At 34.5% G+C, this 24,392-nt stretch overlaps 3 protein-coding genes across 14 annotated transcripts; 2 read left to right on the top strand and 1 right to left on the bottom strand.

Moving 5' to 3' along the window:
- Window positions 1-2,588: 2,588 nt before the first annotated feature.
- On the bottom strand, window positions 2,589-11,676 carry LOC109853808 (ATPase family AAA domain-containing protein 2-like). 5 transcript variants are annotated; one of them, XR_002250155.1, is made up of 17 exons: window positions 10,612-11,006; window positions 9,652-9,871; window positions 9,188-9,485; window positions 8,930-9,098; window positions 8,766-8,832; window positions 8,410-8,659; window positions 8,100-8,314; window positions 7,717-8,009; window positions 7,305-7,622; window positions 7,001-7,182; window positions 6,696-6,882; window positions 6,030-6,508; window positions 5,744-5,929; window positions 5,488-5,523; window positions 4,360-5,233; window positions 3,967-4,226; window positions 2,589-3,695 (listed from the first exon to the last, which is right to left on the bottom strand). XR_002250155.1 is itself a non-coding variant. In XM_020426261.1 (17 exons), exons 2-17 carry the CDS (start codon window positions 10,615-10,617, stop codon window positions 4,170-4,172), a joined length of 3,837 nt encoding a protein of 1,278 aa, XP_020281850.1. In that variant the 5' UTR covers window positions 10,618-10,781; window positions 11,611-11,676; the 3' UTR covers window positions 2,589-4,169. The 5 variants fall into 5 exon arrangements, 4 of the variants coding, with proteins under 4 accessions (XP_020281850.1, XP_020281849.1, XP_020281851.1 ...); XM_020426261.1 differs by adding an exon at window positions 11,611-11,676 and having other exon boundaries at window positions 2,589-4,226; window positions 10,612-10,781; XM_020426260.1 differs by having other exon boundaries at window positions 2,589-4,226.
- On the top strand, window positions 11,183-13,937 carry LOC109853809 (transmembrane protein 68). Of its 5 annotated transcripts, XM_020426268.1 has the most exons (7): window positions 11,945-12,014; window positions 12,148-12,159; window positions 12,422-12,560; window positions 12,800-12,894; window positions 13,012-13,373; window positions 13,460-13,663; window positions 13,753-13,937. In XM_020426268.1, exons 3-7 carry the CDS (start codon window positions 12,469-12,471, stop codon window positions 13,849-13,851), a joined length of 852 nt encoding a protein of 283 aa, XP_020281857.1. In that variant the 5' UTR covers window positions 11,945-12,014; window positions 12,148-12,159; window positions 12,422-12,468; the 3' UTR covers window positions 13,852-13,937. The 5 variants fall into 5 exon arrangements, with proteins under 5 accessions (XP_020281854.1, XP_020281858.1, XP_020281856.1 ...); XM_020426265.1 differs by lacking the exons at window positions 11,945-12,014; window positions 12,148-12,159 and adding an exon at window positions 11,183-11,554; XM_020426269.1 differs by lacking the exons at window positions 11,945-12,014; window positions 12,148-12,159 and adding an exon at window positions 11,813-11,896.
- A 1,231-nt stretch (window positions 13,938-15,168) lies between these two features.
- LOC109853818 (far upstream element-binding protein 3) lies at window positions 15,169-24,291 on the top strand. 4 transcript variants are annotated; one of them, XM_020426294.1, is made up of 14 exons: window positions 15,169-15,582; window positions 16,006-16,087; window positions 16,176-16,355; window positions 16,649-16,778; window positions 17,924-18,178; window positions 18,290-18,464; window positions 18,627-18,833; window positions 18,918-19,101; window positions 19,200-19,357; window positions 19,467-19,584; window positions 19,686-19,844; window positions 19,935-20,161; window positions 20,245-20,523; window positions 24,155-24,291. In XM_020426294.1, exons 1-13 carry the CDS (start codon window positions 15,499-15,501, stop codon window positions 20,503-20,505), a joined length of 2,220 nt encoding a protein of 739 aa, XP_020281883.1. In that variant the 5' UTR covers window positions 15,169-15,498; the 3' UTR covers window positions 20,506-20,523; window positions 24,155-24,291. The 4 variants fall into 4 exon arrangements, with proteins under 4 accessions (XP_020281883.1, XP_020281881.1, XP_020281884.1 ...); XM_020426292.1 differs by lacking the exon at window positions 24,155-24,291 and adding an exon at window positions 21,229-23,586; XM_020426295.1 differs by lacking the exon at window positions 24,155-24,291 and adding an exon at window positions 21,229-23,585 and having other exon boundaries at window positions 19,467-19,575.
- Window positions 24,292-24,392: the final 101 nt, after the last annotated feature.

Below are 24,392 nucleotides of genomic sequence, written 5' to 3'. Positions count from 1 at the left end.
TATCTGAGGTGAATAACATCGGGGTGCCATGTGTCGTAGAAAAAAAACCAAATTTCCAGACTTGATATGCTAAAGCTCAAGCTCAAACGCGCGGACCACCTCGTTCTTCACATAGAGACAGCAGTCTTAAGTTTAGTTTTTTTTTATTTTTTTTTTACTTTTTATTTTTTTCTTAATTTTCGAGAGAAAGAGAGGATTAAGTGTGGTCATTCGTACTCGGCAGTGTTCGCGAAATAACTTTACAATTCGATATAACGCATTGCTTTGCTTTACGTATATGCACTGAGGACAGCAAAACGACAGAGAAGTTGTGTCCAGAAGTAGCGTCAAAAAAACATAAAATCGAATAGAATAAGTATAATGATTGTTTTTAGATTACATTTTTTAATTCAAAGCGGAATGTAAATATTGTAACAGCTAGAAAAATCACATCCGCTCGATGTTGAGCGCCGATTTCGAAGTATATAGTTAATCGCGGTTGTAACTTTCTCGTGTGTGTGTGTGTGTGTATGTATGTGTGTCTCATTTTTTTTTTAACACTTCGCATGATGTTACACAAAAAAAAGAGAATCTTGCTAGAACGTGTCTGTCTCGTTTTAATTTTTTCTTTGGCAAATATATACCGGACACTTACAACGAAATCTCCTCTCGGGTTCGATCGGCGAGTTAATGGAATCTGCGACAGCTCGACATGCTAAAGCACACGATCATTTCCTTTCTTCTCTTCTTGACTTTTCTTCTCTAATTAAAAAACTGAATTCGAGGACGTGTTGCTTTACACACAATATATACGAACACTAAAAAGCGAACAACTTGTTTCTTTTTTGTCGAAAAACCTCAGTCTTTTCATTCTACTCGCTAAAGAATTTTTTTTTTTCAAGTAATACGATATATAAATTTCGACGAACAATTCACTCTCGTCAGATAAACAAATTGTTGCACTAACTAACACCGTTACCTTCGCCGAACGAAGTACATCGTCGCGAGAAACGTCGCGAGAAACGAATACGCTAGAATATACGATGAAAAAACCTTTGCGGACTAATTTTCGCAAATGTGAGCACAATTGTATATAATTGTTTAAATTAAACTAAACGGCAATGAAACATCGTCAAAGTGCGATGTAACACCACCTGAGAAAGATATTACACACGTGAATCACAATTTTACTTGAATAAAACTTATTTTTTTTTTTATCTGTGTATCTCTTCCCTATTCGATCGTATCATTTCGAGCAGCAGCGAAGTCGCATGCACGTCGCTTGCCGACAATTACGTACGTATTGCGTTCAAACGTACTTTTAGCTATCGGAGAAGAATCCGTTCTCTTTTTAGCCGTTTTCGATAAGAAAAAAAAAAAAAAAAAAAGAAACGGCTAAGTAAAAAACCGAGTTTCCGTCTCTTTGTATGCGATACAACTCCGTCTGGTAACTAACCGTTTTACAATTATAGCAAATCACAACCAATACACGAATCTAGAAGGCATGTTATACCCTAAATGTTTGTGTGGTATTATTTATACATATGTGTGTGTATGGGTGTGTGTGTGTGTGTGTGTGTGTATGATAATGAAGTTTCTCAGAATTGTCGCAAATCTTTTTTTCAGATATTAAGAAAGTTGCTTCAAAATTGAGACATGTATAGTTTCTTTGCAAACAAATTGAAAAATAGAGCGCGTGTTCAAAATTGGAATTAAAATATAGAAATATGTGAAGGGGAGATCGAGAGACGAGAACACATAAACACGTAGAAAATGCGACAACAATTCTGAGATGCTTCGTAAAACGACAGCCAGATATTGGGAAAATGTTTAGAGCCGACCTGAAAGTCAACGTTGCTATCGCTTCAATTATTCTATGTTATCGATTAAAAAAAAAATCAATTATTTGTCTCATTTGTCTGTTTTTTTTAATGATATGGAACTAACTTTTTTTCTTTTTACTTCAACTTCTCCAATTCTTACGCGTCTATTCATGATGTGCTACTAAATTTAAGCACCAACTCCATTCTCACAGAAATACAACACACATGAGACAAATCAGTGTTGACAATATCAGTTCTTCACTTTTTTTTTTTCTCTTGAAGCCTCACAATTTATCTAAACGTGACCAACTAGCCCGCCACTACCACATCACGCGTTTTTTTTTTTTTTTGCTTTGTCGAGGTATATATTTTATATTTAATAATATGTATATGTGTATTATATATATTTCAAGTGCCCTGTTTTCATCCTCAACGAGTAAAATCTTAATCTTTTTACAACTTTGGTCTTTCTAACTTGCAGATTAGTCGCGCATTTCATTTTAAACGTCTCGCGCATGATTTCTGTACGAATCGAGGACAAATTACCGATAAGATATTTCTCAAATCGCAAAAAAAAAAAACACTTTTTAAATCACAATAAATGAACGTTTCTCTCTTTCTCGATTCTCAGTTTAAATTGAAATTTTGATGAAAACGAATGTTGTTGCCTACATATTTCTCACCTTGTTTGAGAATATACACGACAAATGTCAAATAAAATTTCCATTCACAAGCTGAACTTAATTTTTTTTTTTTTTTTTTAATGCAATTTGTTCTTGTGTATTATTATTAAGCTTTAACCTGCTTGATCTTTTTTTTTTTTTTTTTTACATCAAGTATATTTATATTTATTATACTCTGTATGCTAATATACTAATTCGAATTGATACATTTTTTTAGAGCGAGGTATATATCAATACACGAGGAAATCCACAACGTTATCGATAGAAAAAAAATACACGTTTTCGTATTCTGACTCTTCCTGCGTGTCTGTAAATCGTTTTCAAATCTAGAGAGATGAGATTCCCTCTCATCGGCGATATATAACAAAGTACTTGAACTTGCATCCTATTTAATGCGATAATAAATCTACACTTGAGGACGATCATTGTACTGTTAACACGTGAGTATATTTAACCCTTTCGCTACGGCAGCAATTAGCCATGAGAACTTTCTTCTGCAATATATACGGACTTCTCTTCGCGCATTTTGTTAAAAAATTTATTTACAAGAGATTCGAGACTACGTACAAAATTAGAGGTGCGAAATTGCGTGTGGTGAGTGATTGAAAATAAATTCGGGCATTCGTATATATCAAAATTATTATACAACATCGTTGTGCGAAAAATATATATATTTCGCTGGATGGACTAATCGTCTGCGAAGAAGTAGCGAAAGGGTTAATGGAAAACTATCTCGATGGAAATAGTTAAGTACATGAATGTACCAATTCCCGTATTTTTACGTTAATTCTTGTTGCTTCTTGTTTAAATTCGTCTTGAACCTTTCTTCATACAAACAAAAGTTTATCGTACTTCTATTATTATACAAGAATATGTAGCACTTTACTAATTTTCTGTCTTATTTTGGTGTACCACTGTGATGATGCAGGTAGTGTGTATAATATAATCTCAATAAAGTAATATTAAGAACGATATAAGATTGTAATTAGCATCTACGATACTGATAAAAATAATAATAAATACCCTAGTACGCAAACGATCTAGTCACGCGAATTAATTGTTTTTTTTATCAGATATTTTTTATATTTCCTAAAAAAAAAAAAAAAAAAAAAAGACGTGACCGCGATCAACAAGAAAGAGCGGATAAATAAACTCTTTCTTCCTCCATGCTTTAGCCACGCGGTTAAGAATCACAATACTTAGAACTTGTCTGTAAGCAAAATGATATCAAATCAAAAGAGAACCAATCGATTAAATATTCTTGCGACAATATGTACACAAAAAATCTAATTGCATATTTCTTCTGAAATTCACTCAGCAAATATATATATTGCAAATGTATTAAATATTGAAAGTCAATATTAGATATACATTAAAAGTCAATAATTTGAATATTCAAAAATATTTAAAAACTAATAATTCCCTATATATGTGTGTATACGTAACAAAAAAAAAAACTCGATTATCTTGTAGATACGTACCATTATTTACGTAAAAGACTGGCAGTATAAGAACTAAGAAATATACCGTCCTAAAATTTCATTTGGAGATAGAAGCATAGTAAATATTCGGCAGTTAGTATAAATATACAAAAAAAATTGACATACAGTTAAAGATATTGCAATGGCATTAACATATATGTCGTGTGTTATTACTCGCAATGCGATTTATTTTTTCGTTCGTACTATGCCTGTACCTGTGTGTTGTACTCTGTGAACTTCTTCACTTTCTTGAGCAAGTCCTGTAACACAAACAAACAATAATAATGCATAATGTGTTATAGAAATTAAATAAATCGTGTTATATTTTTTTTTTTATTGTTCTGTATATTCTTATTTTCACAACTTGGATAAATATTTGTAAACTATATTTACCTTTGGCAGTGATTTTCTATCATACTTGTGAGCATATTTACCAACGCATCTACTTAGTTGCACGTAAATGTCGCACAATACTTCGACGGGAAAATCTTTCGTCGCATCAACGGTAAAGTGCCATGCGTTTTCGAGCTCGGTTTTATCTACTAGAACCTTCTCATTATCATCGATCCTATCTCGACTAGAATCGCTTTCAATGGCAAATGAAAGTTCATCCATACTTTCGCGTCGAGACGACGAATTCGAATCATCATTTCTAACGGGTCTGTCCTCCTCATTGAAAGATATTCGTATTTGATCGAGATTATTTATTCGTTGATCCGCGATAACGGAGCTTTGGCTTTCCTTCGAATTTTCATTTTGCGAATCGTTCTCGGAGTCGGTGTTATCAAACAATCCAACGTGACCGTTCAAGACGCTATTCGCCTCGGTTTCGAATTCCTGAAACTTTTCTAAATCGATACTGGTGGTGCTTTCGTTGTTTAACGATTTACTCGCAACCACTTCGGTGACACTGTCATCGAAAGCGATCTTCTTCTTCTTGGAAACCTTTTTCACGAAACCTCGCGCCCAAGCGGGTATTTTGCGTTTCCTCGATGAAGCAAATCTCTTTCCGTTCACGACAACGGACTGACTAGAATTCACGGACTCCCTTTTCTCCGCACGCTCGCTCACGACGGTGGTTTCTTTGTCTTGTTTCATATCCTTGTTCTCTTCCTCGTTGTTGCAAGGGTTCTCTAAAATACGCCGGGTCTTGGAAATCTCGCGACATTTGTCCTCAAAATCGGAATCCAACTCGGCTTTTATCAACGCGTAAGCGTTGTCGCGCAAGGAACACGCTCGATGTCTTATCAACTTATCCGCGGGATCCCTATGAAAGTAGAGTTAAATGTTTATTGAAATTTGTGCGAAACACGCAGAAATTTATGATCTCTAGCGTCTATAATTTATAAATAAAAAGCACATGATGAAACTAAAATGGGAAGTGGTCTTCGATGCATGGTGAAAAAAAACATTAGTTAAAAAACATCAACGATTATGGTGCGCTCTAAATTGAAAACCACTAAGTTGTCTACAGAGCGAGATAACAGCATTATACGGATAAACAGCAAAAAGCTCAACTACCTCTTTAATATTCCGAGGGAAGGCCTATCACGTAAGCTGACATGAAAACACACAATATGAATGTCAGTGTAAGAAGACAAATATCATTACTCTAAAGAACCTTAAAGTATGTACATAATATCGATAACCGCTTCTGTGTAAGATGTTGATTCTTTCACGCGAGATTTGTATATATAAACGTTTTCTTTTCGAACCATATTATCAACAATTCGTTTTTTTAAGTAAAATTACTTATTTTGCGATTTGAATTACCAACCTGTCCGGATTGTATTCCAAAGCGTTTCTGCAAATGAGATCAATGTCGTCGAGAAATTCACGAGCGCACAGATAACAGTTCATGTCGATCTTGGTCATCATCGTCTCCAGATCCATTGGTTGCTTTATGATCAAATTGTAATCCGGCACCTCTTCCGTGTCAACCGGCTTCGTGAACATGAAAAATCTGAAAAAAAAAAAAAACATCACGCCAAATATTTCCAGTCCGTTTGCTCAACGCACAAAGATACAAACGATCTGAGCATAAAATTTAAAAAATCACTCACTGTCGATTTCTCGCCAGTTTGGCGCAGATCTCTCTCAAGAAGATTCGTAATTCCCTCAAAGACACCTCGTCCTTCTCGTACATAATTTGTTTCTCCTCTTCCGTCAACTTCTTTGGCAACGGGTCCGGCGCTAATGGCAGTGTTTCCAATATCTCCACTTTGTTGCTCTTGATCTGCGGCTGCTTCAAACTCTGAACTGTGAAAATTGGCCGGAAGAATTTTGTTCTTTGCTCGGTGGTGGGAGTTTTCATGGAATACACTTCTCCGCGCAATTCACTGAACAAATTTCTCAACTGATCGGGAAGATCCTGATACTTCGAATCGCTCGTCGCGAGAATTAAAATTGGCAAAGAAGAGTCTAAAGCCGCGATGCGACACAAGAAAACGGCTTTTACTGTTTCCGGGACAAGAGGCCACCATTGGTTGATCGAGCGAATGTAAATTATGGACGGTACATTCCTAGCAGCTTCGTTAAATACCTGCAAAATATTCAACAATAACCAGTTGGAATTAGCTAAAAGACTTCCTTTTTAATATAAAATTTTGAAAAAATTAAATAAAATTATACCTTTTACTTATAACATTTTCAATTATTTTCATGTCGTCTCATTTTCACACTTTAGATAAAAATACTTAAATTCTTAGAAAGTTAAATTCTTATATCACCTGTACGCAAGTTTCTTCAGGTGATCGTGCGCTCTCTGCGAACAACGTGCTGACATCTAGCATTTGGACCGGTAGGTGTTCCATGGAATATAATAACGCTTGAGCTAAATTAGATCCTTGACCTTCGGATAAGTTGCCGCCAGAGATCAATAATCTTGGGCGATGGACACCCTTAGCAGTCCTCACTCTACAAAAAAAAAAGTCGTAAAAAAAGACAATGTACAAATAATAACTCTAAAAGACACAACACATCTTTTTTTTTATTACATTTATAATTAACTTGTATAATTATAAAAAATAAGTACTTTGCCATAGCGGGATTTACGCCATGAGGAAATATTCCCTTGATTAAGTTGGTCAATTCTTCCAATGGTGGTCCTAACAGCGGTTCCATAAACAGCTGCAACTTTCTTCCCGCACACGGAGCTACTCTGTGCGATGACGGGATGAGTATATAACTCGCTTGTATAAAATCACATCTTTTGACCTGTCAATTAGTAAAACAATTTGATATTTCTTTCATAATTATTTTTGAAAAACAAAACGGACTTATTTACTTACGATTATTATTTTTACTTATGTCTTATAATTGTTTTTATTACAACTTACTTCAACTTTCTCCGGATCCAGTAATAATCTGTCGTTCGTCATGTAAATTTGCGGATAAGTTCTTCTTAATCCTTGCAGCACCGCTTCGGTGCACAAAGCTCTCAAGTCCGAACCGCAATAACCGGTTGCTTTTTCGGCTAATATCTCCAACAACTGATCGGGCGGCGGATTCTTCCATTTGCTGACATGTATCTTCAGTATTTCCAATCTCTCTTTCATCGCAGGTAGTGGGAAAAAAAGTTCGCGATCGAAACGACCGGGTCTTCGAAGCGCCGGATCAATCGCATCGATTCTATTCGTTGCGCCGATAACTATAACCTTTTAGAGAGCGAAAACAAACGTTATATATCAAACGAATATACTGCGGCTGATTTGATAAACATCTGTTTTTGTCACTTTTATTTATTATTACCTCTCCTCTATCACTGAGACCGTCCATGAGTGCTAGAAGCGTGGACACAATACTAGCGTGGATCTGATCTTGCTTGGTACTTCTTACTGGTGCCAAACCATCGATCTCGTCGAAAAATATTATGGACGGTTTCATTTGTTGAGCTTGCTCAAATAACAATCTCAGTTGGCGTTCGGACTCGCCGACCCACTTGGACAAACAATCCGCTCCCTTTCTCATGAAAAACGACATCTTCTTGTTACCTTGACTACACTCGGTGGCTAGCGCTCTTGCTATCAGTGTCTTGCCGGTCCCTAAGTAAGTTTTTTTTATTTACGTAACATGTACGCATTACATTAGAAAACTGACGTTTATTTTTGCTAGATCTGAGACTTTTGTGATACCTGGCGGGCCGTGAAACAAAACACCTTTTGGTGGGGTAATGTGATATCTCTCGAAAATGTCTGGATACAACATGGGAAAGACGACCATCTCTTTAAGGCAGTGAATGTGAGATTCTAAACCGCCGACATCGCTAAATCTAATATTAGTGTCTAAAGTGATAGGGTTTATGTCGGCTTTCTTATCCGGTGGACCGCCCTGCGGTATCGCCGATTGTCTGCAAATTACATTAATTATCGTTATTTATACATAAGCGAACGAAACTCCGACCTGATTAAAGTTTTTATGTTTAACGTATTTATATAAACTTACCTAGCTTTTTTGCCTTTCTTTTTGTCGTATCGCTGAGGCTCGGAGTCACTAGAGTCACTTGAACTCGGACTCTTGTTTCTATGCTTCCTTCTCCTCATCGAATTGCTGAGAACACTTCTAAGGGCTCTAATAGATGGCCTAACTGGTTCTACGTTAGCCTGAAATCTATCTACGGTAGGCTTGTTCTGACGTAAACTGTACTTCCTAGGCCCAGGTGAATCTGACGATTCGCTCATATCGCTAACCACCACTGCAGACACAAACGAAGCGATATGTTAAATGTTTTTACAAAAAAAAAAAAAAAGTCTAATTACATTAGTTACGTAATACCGGTAAATCCAAAATGTTTCTCTTACCTCTTGGCATTTGACGTTGCGTTCTGCGTCTTGTTCTCTTGATGCGCGTATACATATCCTCGTATCCCTAAAATACGAACGAAAAAATACACGTAAATTTTATAAAAATTATTATTCACAAAAAAGAAGAGCCGAAAATATATAAAATGCACAAGTTTGCTCACATCCTCGTTTTCAGAATTATCGTTATTCTCCGGCTTTTCGCTCTCCCGGGAACTATCGTCATCAGCTTCATCCTGCTGTACTTTGGGCTTTTCGGTTTTCTCAACAATATTTCCGCACAGTCTCGTTACAGGACCTTCTCTAAATCTGCTCGGGCTATCGGACTTTCTTCTAGGGCAATATTACAGACAACACATTACAATTGCGGTTTTTTTTCATTAAGTACTTATTAAATACACAAAGTTTTATATTAAAACTACCTGGTATCTTTCTCATCGTTTGTTGGTTTTGTTTGTTCACTGACGTCCTTGCTCGATTCTGTTCTTTCTTTAAGATCGCGCTCGGGTCCTCTACCTCTGAGCTCTCTACTATTTTGACGATCATGTTCCGTTTTATCACGAAGATGTCTGGTCGGAGGTTTGGTGGGTGGATGATTTTCACGAGATCTCAAAGGCATGCGTTCTCGCAGATCGCGCTTTCTTCCGGAGACATCGTCTATTTCTTTATCCGAAGAAGAGGCATGTTGAAACATAGGATATCCTTTTAACGTTTGTGTTCCTGATAAAAATTTGATAAATTTTTATAAACTTTCACAGAAAATACTGTATCGACAACAAAATTAAAATACATGTGATATGAAAGTGTCTATGTGTGTGTGTGTGTGGATGTATATGTCTTCGTTGCTTTATTTAAAAAAAAAAAAAAAAAAACCGATTTATTTTACCTAATATCCAGCTAGTATTGAGGTTGTCATAAGTTTGCATTCTATTACGTGTACTGCGACGTACACTCAAATTGTTTCTAGTTATATGCGAGTTAGATCCGGAATGCGATCTTAGCTTGCGTAAGCTCTTAGATCGCCTGACATTTGTCTCCAAGGTTCGATTAAAAATTTCTTCTTCAGTATCCATTGAGTCCAATGCAGCGTCATCATCTGACATTATCTATAAAATAATAATCAAATGCTGTATATTTTGTGTCATTGTGTTTTTAGAAAAATGATATGTATGTGCATATGTACATACATATAGTTTTGTTTTTGTTATTTTGTCAAGATGACAGAGACACTTTCTCTAATACAAAAAAAAAAAAAACAACTTTCAATTATCACAACAGACAACCATCGTTACAAACAAGTAATCTCTGTTATACAATCAAAAGGGAATACATAAACGAGAGGCAACGATGAATAAAAACATGTCATCCATCACGTCAGTCTCATTTATCAATTTTACAACTTTCTTGAATCGCTGATCTTTCAGACTCGTTGCTCGTTAAGTAACTCGATAAGTTGTAAAAATTTACAAAGCTCAGTCTCGCAGCGGTGAGAGAATTATTGACATTCCAAGAACACGTTTTCTCTCTCATTGAAATAAATTCCACAAAAAATTCTCGAGCAATTGCAAAAGTTGAGTGCGAGTTGTCGCAAAATTGTCGGACAAAAAAAAAATTAGGATTGGCTTTGCGATTACTTTGCGATTACAATTGTTCGAAATACGTGTCAAAAAAATCGAGACGAGAATCAAAACTCGAACTTGTGCCACAACAACAAACAAGACGTCATGCGAGATCGGTAGTAGCTCTCGCACAAGGTTCACGCTTAGTTTTAACCTTTGTCCGTGCGTTCTAGGAGAGCGATGTTATATTCCACGCTTTCATCTCCGCAAAACAAATTGCGCCTTACCTTCATTTGGCCAATTGCTGGTGCTAATGCGCGATCAAAACACGAAAATTGATCATAATACGACGTCGAATAGCGGACAACTGCATTCGCGATCGTGCGACAGAGAGATTTCCGTCCCTTCGTGGTTCAGCAGCGAAACACATATATACACACGTATATGAGCGTAAAACCTGGGGCAAAGAATGTCGACGGGAATTATTATTTGCTCACGATCGAATTTGCTTCCACTTCGCGTCGAGCGAGTCTCACATAACCAACGTTATATTACGTGCGTGCACTTTAAACGGCATTTAAAAAACCCCGACTGACCCCGGACGATACGATACGAATCGAATGCAAAACCTCCTTTCCGATCGCGTATCATCTGTATCGGACCCAAGCAAACCCCACCAATACTTCGGCTCTACGTAACGCAACTCGCGCGAGATGCGTGTGCGTGTGAGAGGCCGAGTCCGGTGAAGTCCCGCCGCGCATTGGTCGACAACCTGGAACCAGCGCCTGCTCGACCAATGAGAATCGACCCTTTCGTCTCTCGACCGTTGTACATTCAGCGCCATTAACGTCTTCCATTGCTCGCGTCTTCGGATGCACGTGTAGAGATATAGATATTTCTATATCGACGAAAAAACCCCGGACACACGGGACTTCGATTGTATATATTCACGTTCCGCGTACAGACCGCTTTACATAATACGAAAATTTTTTTACTTCCCTTTTTTATCTCGTTCGAACATGCCGTTTGTTAAACGCGGCGTATAGGTGTGTCGTTTGCAAACATATATATTTAACGATTACGAAAAATTATTATTCCTCGTGCCCGTTCGTTCCCCCGAAAAAAAATGCCCGAACCGGAAATGAAACGACACTACTGACGCTTGGTGTACGTTTAAAAAATTACAGAAAACGTCATTGTACATGTATATTGGGGGTACCCCAAATACAAGTACGTTTATATACTTCTGGTATTCAACGTATCAGCTGATTACTCCTTCCATTTACCTTATTGTTCCGTATCCTTATTGCGATCGCGCACTTCGATCTCTGTCGTCTCGAAACGTTGACGCCGAACAATGAGCAGCGGTTTTGACAGTTCGTCGGAGCAGTGCGGTTTTGTATAGTCGAGAGATATAGATATTTTTCTTCCAAACGCAATTTACAATGTCGCGTTTTAATTGTATTCGCGAATTCTTTGCGCGTTGAAGAGAATTTGTCGAATATTCATGGCATTTGTTGTTGCGACATGTTTGATACGATTAATATGCAACGGCTTATAATTAATGATCCGGTATTTAAATGCACATATATACACATACACACACACAAGCGCGTATAATGCTGGAGCACGCATGAATAATATAGTAGTGACAATCGGAATTCACAGTGGAAATCACATGAATATGAAGGTGCTTTCTACAGAATCACAATCTTGATCGTTTTTCTGAGCTAAATTTTTTGATCTCTTTGTATATGTATCTCTTTTTAATATTAAATCTATAAACATGTTTTCCATTATATCCAACATATGGCCAATGATAGAAGATGTTATAGGTAAAACACACAGCAGTTCATTGATATAATTTATATATATATATATATATATACATATATATGTATTGCAATATTGTGTTTTAACACTTATTCTCGTAACAACAAGAACTACCACAAGCATGTTCACATGCAATATTCATTCACGCATAAATTTTTTTATAACGAAGCTAGTTTTTCAGTTAATAAACTCTCTCAGTACATATTTGTAAGATTCACAAATAATTGATTTGAATTTTAAATGAATTTATTCTGTGTTTTTCAGTTGAATACATTGATCTGGATTTTACATTGTGGCTGACATGGCTCTTAATGCCACTTCTAATAACATTTCTGCTACCGCTTGTAATCGCGTTGCTGTTGTACTCAACTTCCCTAATATTATATGTCTACAAGCTACACAGGTTTGAAAAAATTTCAAAGTGATGTATCGCTTGGGAGGTCTGTTTACGTAACGTAACTGATATTTGCTGATGCTGTAATAAATTTTTAAAATATATTAGCTTTTTTTGTACAAATCTATAAATTTTAATACAAATAGCGAAAAAGAGAATTTTAATATACATAATAAATTTTTGTTTTTTAATAAACTTATACGTATGATTTTGTTAAATATTAAAATATTGCAATGTGTCTTCTCCAGAGTCAGATTAAGAAACGCTTATGGCACTCCCTGGCAAAATGCAGCACGTTACGCAGTTGCAGCTATCTGGGATGCACACGGTTGGATTTGGCATGGTAAGCTAAAAATTTAAATAAACAATACTAAATGCTGTTACACCAAATGTAACAATATATATATATTGCCAGTTTGTAAAGGTTTAACGGAATTCTCTTCTCGCATATTTTGAACAGGATATGAGGTTGTGGGTTTGGAAAATATTCCACAGGACAAGCCAGTTTTATTTATATATTATCACGGTGCTATTCCAATTGACTTATACTACTTCATATCCAAAGTATTCCTGTTCAATTCGAAGCTAATCCATACCGTAGCCGATCGATTTCTCTTTAAGTTACCTGGATGGTCCATCATCTCGGATGTTTTGAAAGTAATACCTGGCACAGTTCAAACATGTTCCGCTATTTTAAAAGAGGGAAACATGCTTGCTATTTCCCCGGGCGGAGTTTACGAGGCTCAATTCGGGGACTCGTACTACAAACTCATGTGGCAGAAAAGAATGGGATTTGCGAAAGTTGCTCTGGACGCCAAAGTGGTACGTTCCGATGAAATTTTTTTTATCTCTCCTGATTTCCCTCTCGGCGTTTATTATTGCTTACTATATACTTGCTTTCTTATTAGAGCATAGTTCCTTTATTTACTAAAAATATCAGAGAAGCATTTAGAACCGTAAGCTGGGGAAGAAGGCTGTGGCTGAGGATGTATGCCAAGACAAAATTTCCCTTTGCACCTATCTACGGTGGCTTTCCGGTAAAATTGGTTACATATGTGGGTGAACCTATTCCATATGACGGGACTCTCACACCGGAAGAGTTGCAACAAAAGGTGAATAAATATAATAATGTAAAGTATATTGCGCATATATATTGTTTTCTAATAATACAGTGGCTCAAAAATATTATTGACCTTTGCAGGTTGCTGATTCACTTAGAGATTTAATAGAACAACATCAGAGAATACCCGGTAACATAACATGGGGTTTGATGGATAGAATATACAATACAAAGAGATAGACGTAGCTTAATATAATAATCCTCTTTTGCAATGTACTTAATACTTAATGAGTCTACAAACTTCTCAGTATACGGGTTAGAAAGTATTTTAATCTAATCAATTAACTTCACACTTTAGATAATAACAAAAGTTGCAGGGCATATATATGTATGTATATATATATATATATATATATATATATACACACCGCATTTATTTATAATAATTTTTTAAAATATGTTTATGCGACTGTTGTTTGTACAATATTTATAATTAATTATAATTATTATTTATTTATAATTATAATTAAATTATAAAAATTTATAATTTTTAATAGAAATCTACACACATGTTCAACTTTTGATGTATACGCGTGAGATAAGTACAATAGGAAAATGATTTCATATCTCTTTACATATCTCTTGTACAAATGTCATTTAACTTAACAACTATACACATTCCTGATTTCTGTTATTTTTTATACGATCAAATCTGCTCTTTTACTATGTAATTTTTGTTTTATATACATTCTGTAATTTTATCATTTTTGTAAATAAAAAGTTTGTCACAGAGTGTCAATAAAATACAAAAAAAAAGAAAGTTTACTACTTTAGTGCAAAAATATATCAGCAATATGTACGTGTATATTGTATAGTTATTGACATATAAGACTTATCTTTTTAAGCAAAAAAAATGAGAAAGCCGCCAGTTTCTCTCTTTTTACTTGCTTCTATTCCTATCTTTACCTTTGTTTCACTTTTCTGCCACTTTGACGATGGAGGCGGTGTTAATCTCTATTACGCCAGAGAGAAGACTGAGAGAGGCCAGGCCTTAGAAGGTTGGTTCATAATTGTTCTAATCGCTAACTTAGGCCACTGCCGTAAAAGTTGAAAGATAAGAAATACGTACTATCGTTTTATAATTGAATTGTGATCGTCGGTGATCCCATCAGCACGGAATAAAATCATGTCCACGAAAAGCGATCGTAAAAACTTTTATGGTCTTTTATGGCTGCTCTCATTCCTCTCTCTGCTCTTACAGTTTTTCATATGACTCTAGCTATTCAAGTCTTCTCTGGTCTTCTCTCTGGTTACGCCACGAAAATATGACAATCTTATATATGATTGCTTTCCACACACACGGTGTGAGCGCTTCCCAATTAGCGACCAACAAAAGCACCAATAATCAAACGACTCGATATCAATTCGCTTCGATCAATTTGGCTAATCGTCCGCCACGATTGGTTCAAGTTTTAGTGACTTTTGCTCGGTTCAAGATCTCGAGCAAAGTTACCACATAGACGCAAGTCTCGACTGACTTCCGCACTAAATTAATCGTGCATTCTCCGACCGACGCTTGCGCTGTGCGGGTGTTCTGTGAAAGTTCTTTCACTTGTACATAAAAATCTCATATAAAACCTTCTCTCCTTCCCCCCTTTCTTTTCAAACGAATTATTGCGAGTGATCACGAATATCGTTAGCGGGCATATTGACACCGGAGTGCGGAGCGGTGTTAAATCTCTTTTTTGTAGATCTTCCTTTTTTCGCGCTTACGTGCTTAGCTTCCGTGCGACGAGCTGGAGATTATCGGGTTGCAACCGGGTGAACATCGGTTTCGAAGAATCCAAGACATAATTAGTCTCTCGTTTGACATTTTCATGCTTCAATATGAGTGACTATTCAGCAGTTGCTCCGCCACAAAACTTCACTCAGAGCACAGCATTAGCAGCGGCACTGCAACGTGCCAAACAGGTACTTGATTCAAAGAGCAACACGCCGCTAAAATAATTCGTCGAGTCAGACGCCTACGTTAGCAAAAATGCTGCTTCTTCCGAACCTATACCAGCCAAGATGTGTGTCCCCCCAGCTTTCTTATCGCAAAAAAACTACACATTCGTAGCGCGTAAAGTTTCAGCTAGTTTTCATGATTTGTTTTGTTTTGTTTTTTTTTTTTGTCTACTTTATTTCAGGATATTATTTCATCTATTTTATTTATCTTGTTCTACTTATATATTTCTTTCTTTCTCTGTCTCTCTGTCTCTCTCTCTCTTTCTCTTGTTTTCTCTTTTTTTATTACTCTAGATGTATCCATTGCTGTTTGAGAGTAATCATTTTTTCTGAAGTTTGTGTATTTGTGTAGATTTTGTTTATTTGTGTGACTTTGATCTTTTTTAGATTGCCGCAAAAATCAATTCAGGTGTTGCAAATCAAAATAATCAAGACTCCAAACTAAAACGTCCTCTCGAAGATAGTTCAGGCAAGTATATGTACATAGACACTTGATACTATATGTTATATACATTATATATGTATGTTTATTTATAAAAAAAAACAAAAACTTTCAGAACCCGAAGCAAAGAAGATGGCATCCTTAACGGTAGACCCTTTATTAAGTATTCGTGGAGGACCTGGAAGTGGTTCTATTGGAGAATCAGGTAATCAAGGAGCTAGACCACAAGTATCTTCCAATTTAGGTGGTATATGCAATGAGGATATCAGAGTTCCCGACAAGATGGTTGGTTTAAGTAAGTAAACCAATAGAAGTGTGTGCATGTTATACTCCCACATAAATGCCTTATATGAAATAGTAAATTTGCATATAACTTCTGTAATTTGTTATAACTTCTGCTAACAATTTAAAAGAACATACTGTATTGTATCTATGTACACACATGCAACTGACACAACAAAAAGTATGTTGATGACATAATTTTTGTTGTTTTTCAGAGTCTAGTAGCTAAGATGTAATAAAAGTAAATTTTTAAATACTTTTTTCTCAAATACTTATAATTAGTTTTGAATAATGATGTATTTACAGTAATTGGCAGAGGTGGAGAACAAATAACAAGACTGCAGAGTGAAACAGGATGTAAAATACAAATGGCACCGGAAAGTGGTGGACTGCCTGAGCGTGTTTGCACGCTAACTGGTTCACGAGAAGCTGTCAAGTAACTTTGTTTTCCCTTCTTATTTTTATTAAATTGTGATATTTTGTATGCAATGCAATATTATGACTTTTATATATAACACATGACAAATGATAAGGATTTGCTTTCATGTAGCATATATATATATATACATATATAATCTTGAATGTATTTCTACTTTGTTACCGAAGAGTGAAATATGGTTGTCAGATTAAGTTCTCTATTTATAGACCAAGTTGTGAAAAATACCAGCTAAAATTGTTTCATATAATTCAGTCAAGCAAATCTGCTATCCTCCTTTAAATTTACACAAGGATATTTTATTCTAAGTTGTGTTTAAGTGCAAATTGTTTCCCTACAATTCCTTCGAAGCAATCAAACAATTATTTCGTCTCAAACTGCGATGTGATACTATTTGAATATTACCATGTTTTTTATTATTCTGTTTACACACACACTAGAAAGTTTATGAATTGAAATGACAATTTCAATTTCTGACAACATAACTTATATTTCAATGTGTCTTATATGTGTCGCAATTTTGTATTATTATGCTCTCTTTGTAATTTAATATAGGACATATATGCTCTTTTTGCATATTATGAAATGTTTTGCAGAATCTTTATTTAGCTCCAGGATGCACAAATGCGAAAGCGGGCACAAACTTGACTTTCAATACGCTTCTGAATTTCTCACCATTGAAAATTGATCAAATGATTTGATCAATTTGTTCACTTTTGATTTGATAATTTTATATTTACTAATAGTTTTCTTTTGCTTTTAATAGGGAATGAAGAAAAAGAGAGAGAAAGAGAAAAAGGAAGGAAGGAGGATAGGATATGCATTTATATTAATTGTGACACGAAGAAAATTTTATTTATTTATTTGTGTGAAACTGTTTATGATTAAACCTCTAGCATTTTGATATAAAACCTTGAAATCTCTTTGTTACGCTATATTTAATAAGGTTTATCGATAATTGCAAAAGAAAAATGTTCCAAATACGACAACAGTTTGGTCCAAGATAGATAATTACATATTATATGATGATAGCATATTTATGTGTTGCAAACAAATTCTATTATTGTGCATTGATTAAAGTTTTTTGAAACTTGTGAAAAATAGTTTGAAAAAAATATTACGCATTTTTGCTCTGTATGTTTCAGTCGGGCTAAGGAGCTTGTATTGTCAATAGTAAATCAGAGAAGCAGAAGTGAGGGAATTGGCGATATGAATATGAGCGGCAACAGCAGCGGAATGATGGGACATCCGGGATTTGTTGAGATAATGATTCCAGGTCCTAAAGTTGGTCTGATTATTGGCAAAGGTGGGGAAACTATAAAACAACTTCAAGAGAAGTCTGGCGCTAAAATGGTCGTTATTCAAGACGGACCCTCTCAAGAACAGGAAAAACCCTTAAGGTGAGATAACAATTTTTTCTTTTTTACGTGACAACAATTTATATTTTCCATTGTTGTCTATGAAAACAATATTGCATAAATATTTAGAGATGTCTCTTTTGTTATTTGTAGAATAACAGGAGATCCACAAAAAGTGGAGTATGCAAAGCAGTTGGTCTATGAACTAATAGCTGAAAAGGAAATGCAAATGTTTCATAGAGGAGGAAGAGGAGGTACTGAGAGAACAGGCAATTATTCTAACGACAGTGGCTTCAATCACGGTTCTACAAATAGTGACGGAGTGGAGGTTAATAATCTTGATAAACATATATATGATTTTCATCAACTTGTTGCATCGCACACAATAATGAATAATATTTAACTGAAGTAACACATTTAACTGTGTAACTAATTTGTATTTTCTCCATATATATTTTCTTTATTTTTGGACTTCGCACATTTAATACAGGTACTTGTTCCAAGAGCTGCTGTTGGTGTTGTTATTGGTAAAGGTGGAGATATGATTAAGAAAATACAAGCAGAAAGTGGAGCCAAAGTTCAATTTCAGCAAGGTAGAGAAGATGGTCCTGGCGATAGGAAATGTTTACTGTCAGGAAAGCATCAAGCTGTTGAACAGGCTCGTCAGCGAATTCAGGAACTAATTGATAGCGTTATGGTAGCGTTATGATTTTGTAGTCAAGTTGATTAGAAGCTTTTTGAAAAGTGTTTTCTTAATTTCATGTAATTTCTTAATGTTTAGAGAAGAGATGACGGCAGAAATAACATGGGAAATCGAGGTGGTATAAGAGGTAACGGTTTTGGTAACAATCGTAATCCAAATGAATACGGAACTTGGGATAGACGACAAGGTGGTCCTATGCAAGATAAAATTGAAACCACGTTTACTGTCCCGTCTTCTAAATGCGGGATTATAATTGGCAAAGGTTTTATATCATTTAATACATATGTATATTTTTTCATTACATATGTAATTTGTATCTTGATATTATTAGTTAGGAAACATTCAAATTTTTATTTCCAGGTGGTGAAACTATTAAACAGATCAATCAACAGACTGGAGCACATTGTGAGTTAGATAGAAGAAACCAAAGTAATGAAAACGAGAAAATCTTCATTATTCGAGGAAATCCTGAACAAGTCGAACACGCAAAGAGAATATTTAGTGAAAAACTAGGCATGGTATGTTTAATGTAATAATAATTTTTTATGAAATAGTGGGTAATAAATTAGATTTATATACGCATTAAATATACAATCTTACATACATATTTTTTTTTAATTTTTAAAGGGTCCAGGTGCTTCTCCATATGCCGGAGCACAAGGACCAGTTGGATACAATCCAAATTGGAATACAGGATATCAAGCGTGGCCGACTCAACCGCAATCTACTGACGGAAGTATGTATGGTATGGGTTTATAATTTTTATGATCTTTGTTTTTTTTACATATAAGGAAAAGGTGAAGAATAAGTTTCGTTGTTTCTCTCACGATAATTTTGCTGTTGCAGGCAATGCTAGTCAAGCTCCTGTACAAGTCAATCCGCAGACTGGTCAGCCGGATTACAGTGCTCAATGGGCGGAATATTATCGATCTCTAGGTATGCACAGAGAAGCGGAGATGATCGAACAGCAAGCGAAACAAGGAAAACAAGAAAATCAACAAGGAGGTAAGAATTTTTGTATTTCTGTTTTACAACAGAGAAATGTTTGTTGATGTGAAAATCTTGCAACATTGTTATCAAATGGAACTATTTCAGGTAATTCGCAAAATCAGTCCAATACACCGACAACAAGTTCCGCTGGACCGAATCAGCAACAGCAACAGCAGTCGCAGCAGCAGCAGCAGCAGCAGCAGCAACAGCAAGCAGGAGCTGCGCAAAACGGAGGCCAGGCCGATTACAGCGTTCAGTGGGCAGAATATTATAGAAGTATCGGTAAAATAAAGGAAGCTGAAGCGATAGAAGCTCAAATGAAAGCGGGCAAGGTATTTTCTTTAAAATGTGCTCACTAGTAGTTTGGTTTATAGATTTGTGACGTACTTTGCTATACTAAACTAATATCGTATAGCTGGGAATGCAAGGAAATCAAATGGCTCAGCAGCAGATGCAGAGCATTCAAGGACAGTCTGCTGGGCCACCAGGTACAACTTCCAATACGTTTCCACAAGCTTACGGAAGTTATCCGGCGATGAACGCTGGCTCAGCGCCTGCTGGTTATTACGCGGCGAATGCTGCGTCCAACTCTCAACCACAGGCGGGACAGCAAAATCCTTCTTTCCCGTCAGGCTATCAGAATTATCCTTATTCACAACCAACTTCTGAGAATTAAGCTTCCACATTTGAGAGAGTAAGTAAACTTGAATATAATATATATACTTGAATATTTTTGAAAAAAATCGTATGAAATAAATTTTGACATTACGAGGTTACGTACTAATTACGTTGCAATAAATTTAATTTTTTTTTATTTTTTTTATGGACTGTATGCGAAATATTGTTCCTTGTGATATGTATTCATACGGTTTTTTCTTGCTTATTTGTTTGCTTATCAAGCCAATATGAATTTGAGTACATTTTACATACCGTAAGTAAGAATTTTACTTTTCACCTTTTCTTTAACTTTCTCCTGTCTTCTTTTTCTTCTTATCACACATAAACACGAATTATAAAACATGATTTTAATTATTTAATAATTTATTCTTTGTGTGTGCGTGCGTGCGCGCGCGCGCGTGTGTGTGTGTGTCTGATTTATTTCTGTTTACACAATATTTTTAATACTCAATGTTTTATATTGGCTTGATATTACTCTGTGTATAAATCAATGGTGTAAGAATAAAGAAGTGTTACAAAAGAAATACCTATACTCATCGAACCTTACAGGGAATTCGAACAAAAATTTGAAAAAAATATAAAATTTACGATAACATTGTGCAATTATTTTATGTGACAATTTATATATAAATAACGGCACATTCTACACCTTTGAAATAATATCATTGTTTCTTGTGTACATGAATCATGTCTTTTACCGCAAATTATTTGTTTATTTCAGATAGTTTTCAGATAACTTTCCATCAGGATGTGTGTGTGCGATTATACCTATCTCTCCATATAACTTTTATCATAAAAAAAAAAAAAAAAAAAATAGTTGACTGCTTCATAATCTTCATACATCTTTAAGAATGTGTCACGAGATTCGATTACGCGAATTCTGTTTATACTATACATTTATGATGTGTTTTTTTTTACATATATGCTATACGTATAGATATTATGACATATAATAATAGGATACGATTGTTTAAGTAACAACAAAAAAGTATTACAAATCGAGTTTTTGTTTGTTGAAATAATTACTATTATAATATATATAATATCAAATATGACGCCTATGTTCCATTTTATGTACCATTGTATTTTCTGTTCCATATAACATGTATTGTTGTAATATAAGCTGGCAGGTCAGAAGCAGCAGGTCAGAAAGAGGAACGAGGGATCGACATCCGTGCTCACTTTTCTCGCATTCTTTCTCTTTCTCTCTCTTTCTCATTGAGCTTGTTAAATTATATATTATATATATATATATCCTAAAACAAAACCGTTGTTATGAGCAACACTGATACATTTCTATAGTATACTACATTGTTTTACGTTACGACAAGGTACTCATTTATTCTCGAAATACTCGTTTCTTATTATAAGTATAAAAATGTTTGGCTTATATTATACAAAATATGCTGTAAGTGATATAACAGCTGTCACGTCTCTCCATCGCCTATATATGTGAACATTTTATTTTAAAAAACATGTGTATATGTGTATATATATTAAATTAACTACTATATATGAAAAACATGATAATACGCCACTTACACATGCATATGTCCTGTTATTGCACTGTTAAATAAGAATTTTACATTTGGGTTTGTTTGCTCTCTCTCGTGAAATACCAAATGATATTTTTAGATATTGGAAGCAGCCAATTAGAGACAGGTTTATCCGTCCTACCATAAGTCTCAGCATGGGGATCTGCAATTAAAAATGTTTCATTCAGCATAAATCTACGTGCGCGCACTCGGAGGAATCAAGACCCTACGAAGCGGAGAGATTAGTCGGATGACATTTATAACGAATACATTTATAACATGTCATTGTGTTTACTAACGACGTCATATTCTGAATATTGTTTAGCTTAGTGTTACGCACTTTCGTACAATGTGTATATCGCGCGAAGTATTTTCGGCTTTTCATTTTAGTAGTTAAATATGTAAAATATCTCGAATTTTTTGTACATCCAAAGTGTCAACAGAATCACGTGTGTTTTATGTTGAAAATGAATGCAGGATGTATCAAAGGTATGTTACACACATGAGTACCGAGTTGTTCAGCAAATGTGCGATTAACCTCGAGAATCTTAAGTGAGATATTTTATCTCTAGTCTCTCTTTAAATTTTCAAACGCAACACTTCTGAAACATCCTGTATACGGATAAATCTATTTCTGACTTGAAGAAAAAACTTGAAGTTATTTCTCTCTCTCTCTCTCTCTCTCTCACTCTCTGCTCTCTAAGGCCCGATTTCTTCATACCTCCCGATGGCTATCCTCTGGATAAAAATTATACAAAAAGATATACTTTTATCTTTTACGGCCAATTTCTTCATACCTTTCGATAGCTATCCCTCTGGATAAATTCCTCTGAGAACCAATAAGGAGAACCAATTTTGGGAGATATCTTCTAGATAAAGTTATCGAGAAGTAAACTTATCTAGAAGTTAGAAAATTGGCTGTTAGAACGTTATCGAGAACTTATCTAGAGGTAAAGAAATTTGGCATAAAATCTAAATATATCGTAATCCATGACTAGCAATGTATTTCCTTGTGTACGCACACACGTAAGCAGAGATGCGATGCATATTCTGTTAATGAAAAAAAAAAACAAAAAGTTAACAGAAGTAATATGTAAGGTTTTTTTGTTTACTACAATAGAAGTTACAAATGTAACAATTTGTAAATAATGATCATCATTTTTGTTGTTGCATACTGTATTCAAAATTTTTAAGGGATGAACGATTTTTAGTTTTTCAAGTGAAATTATATATATATATATGTATGTATCATTGAAAAAAGTGTCTGGTTGCAATATTATTTGAGGATATAACGTATCACACATATTCCTGTACGTACAATTCTTAGAAAACAACACACTATAAGCTCTCTCGGAAGTGAATTTTTTTATATATTGTTTTACTTCACAGATATTGTGAAAAAGTTAGATAATATTAGTTAAATAATAGAAATATCAATAACAAAACTTTATATTTCTGTCACTTGTATCTTTGTTGTAATGCGAAAGCCACTGTGTATTACCAGTTTATTTTAAATTATTCCCATACTCTTATATAACGCATAACATTTATTATTTTTGCAATTAATACATTTATTATTAATAAATCAGTTTTATATTTGTTTTTATATTTCATATTTTCTATAATGTTATATTTATTATATAAATGCCGTCTAAGGTTTATTTCAAATACTTTTTTATATAAAATGTGCTTATATAATATAATATTATTTATCTTATAGTTATGCACGAAAAAGTATAAATTGTTTGTAAATTCTTTTATATTATATAGTGAAGTTTTTTGAAAAATAATAATATTTGTCAGAAATATAAAAGAGAAGTATGATAATATAATAAAAGAAACATAAAAATTATCTTTTATTTTGTATTTTAGTTAAATAACAATTGCAAACTTTGTGTTTTCAGTTTTGTATATTATTATTTTATTAACATATATATGCACATCAACATAACAAATATTTCTCTTTAATTAATTGTAATATCAGAGTTTAGTATTAATATCTGTGGAGTATCGTAAAAATTATAATTTTAGTTACGTTATAACAGCATTGCTTTCGTCACAGCAGTACTGCAGTGTAAGCACATTATTAATTGACATTGGCTAATGTTTCAGGGACAGCCGCAACAGAAAGCTTGCCAGTTTCTCTAAACAAGAGAAGCAAATAGCAAAAACTGCAATTATAAAATATTTTATAATTTAGAAATAAACCTTTCTTTAAAATATAGCATTAGATAGAAACTTAATATAAAATTTGTGAAATACATAAATATTAAAATTTTGTAATAAAAAACAAAAAAATGCATGTAATAAAAATAAGAAAAAAACATGTAATTATATCGTGTAATTATAA

The sequence above is a fragment of the Pseudomyrmex gracilis genome, unplaced genomic scaffold (assembly GCF_002006095.1).
Source record: "Pseudomyrmex gracilis isolate BER0280 unplaced genomic scaffold, ASM200609v1 scaffold_55, whole genome shotgun sequence".
Taxonomy (NCBI): Eukaryota; Metazoa; Arthropoda; class Insecta; order Hymenoptera; family Formicidae; genus Pseudomyrmex; species Pseudomyrmex gracilis.
This window is presented reverse-complemented; position numbering and strand designations above follow the sequence as displayed.

Bases quoted from the DNA above. Each gene is read 5' to 3' on its own strand.
- LOC109853808 (XM_020426261.1), bottom strand. The intron at 5,930-6,029 runs GTGAGTGATTTT...TTTTTTTTTCAG, and splicing joins AAACTGGCGAGAAATCGACA to ATTTTTCATGTTCACGAAGC. The intron at 4,227-4,359 runs GTAAATATAGTT...TTTGTGTTACAG, and splicing joins ATAGAAAATCACTGCCAAAG to GACTTGCTCAAGAAAGTGAA.
- LOC109853809 (XM_020426264.1), top strand. From the start codon at position 12,111: ATGTTTTCCATTATATCCAACATATGGCCAATGATAGAAGATGTTATA. The intron at 12,160-12,421 runs GTAAAACACACA...TGTGTTTTTCAG, and splicing joins AATGATAGAAGATGTTATAG to TTGAATACATTGATCTGGAT. The intron at 12,895-13,011 runs GTAAGCTAAAAA...TATTTTGAACAG, and splicing joins ACACGGTTGGATTTGGCATG to GATATGAGGTTGTGGGTTTG.
- LOC109853818 (XM_020426294.1), top strand. From the start codon at position 15,499: ATGAGTGACTATTCAGCAGTTGCTCCGCCACAAAACTTCACTCAGAGC. The intron at 16,356-16,648 runs GTAAGTAAACCA...ATGTATTTACAG, and splicing joins CGACAAGATGGTTGGTTTAA to TAATTGGCAGAGGTGGAGAA. The intron at 18,465-18,626 runs GTTAATAATCTT...CATTTAATACAG, and splicing joins CAAATAGTGACGGAGTGGAG to GTACTTGTTCCAAGAGCTGC.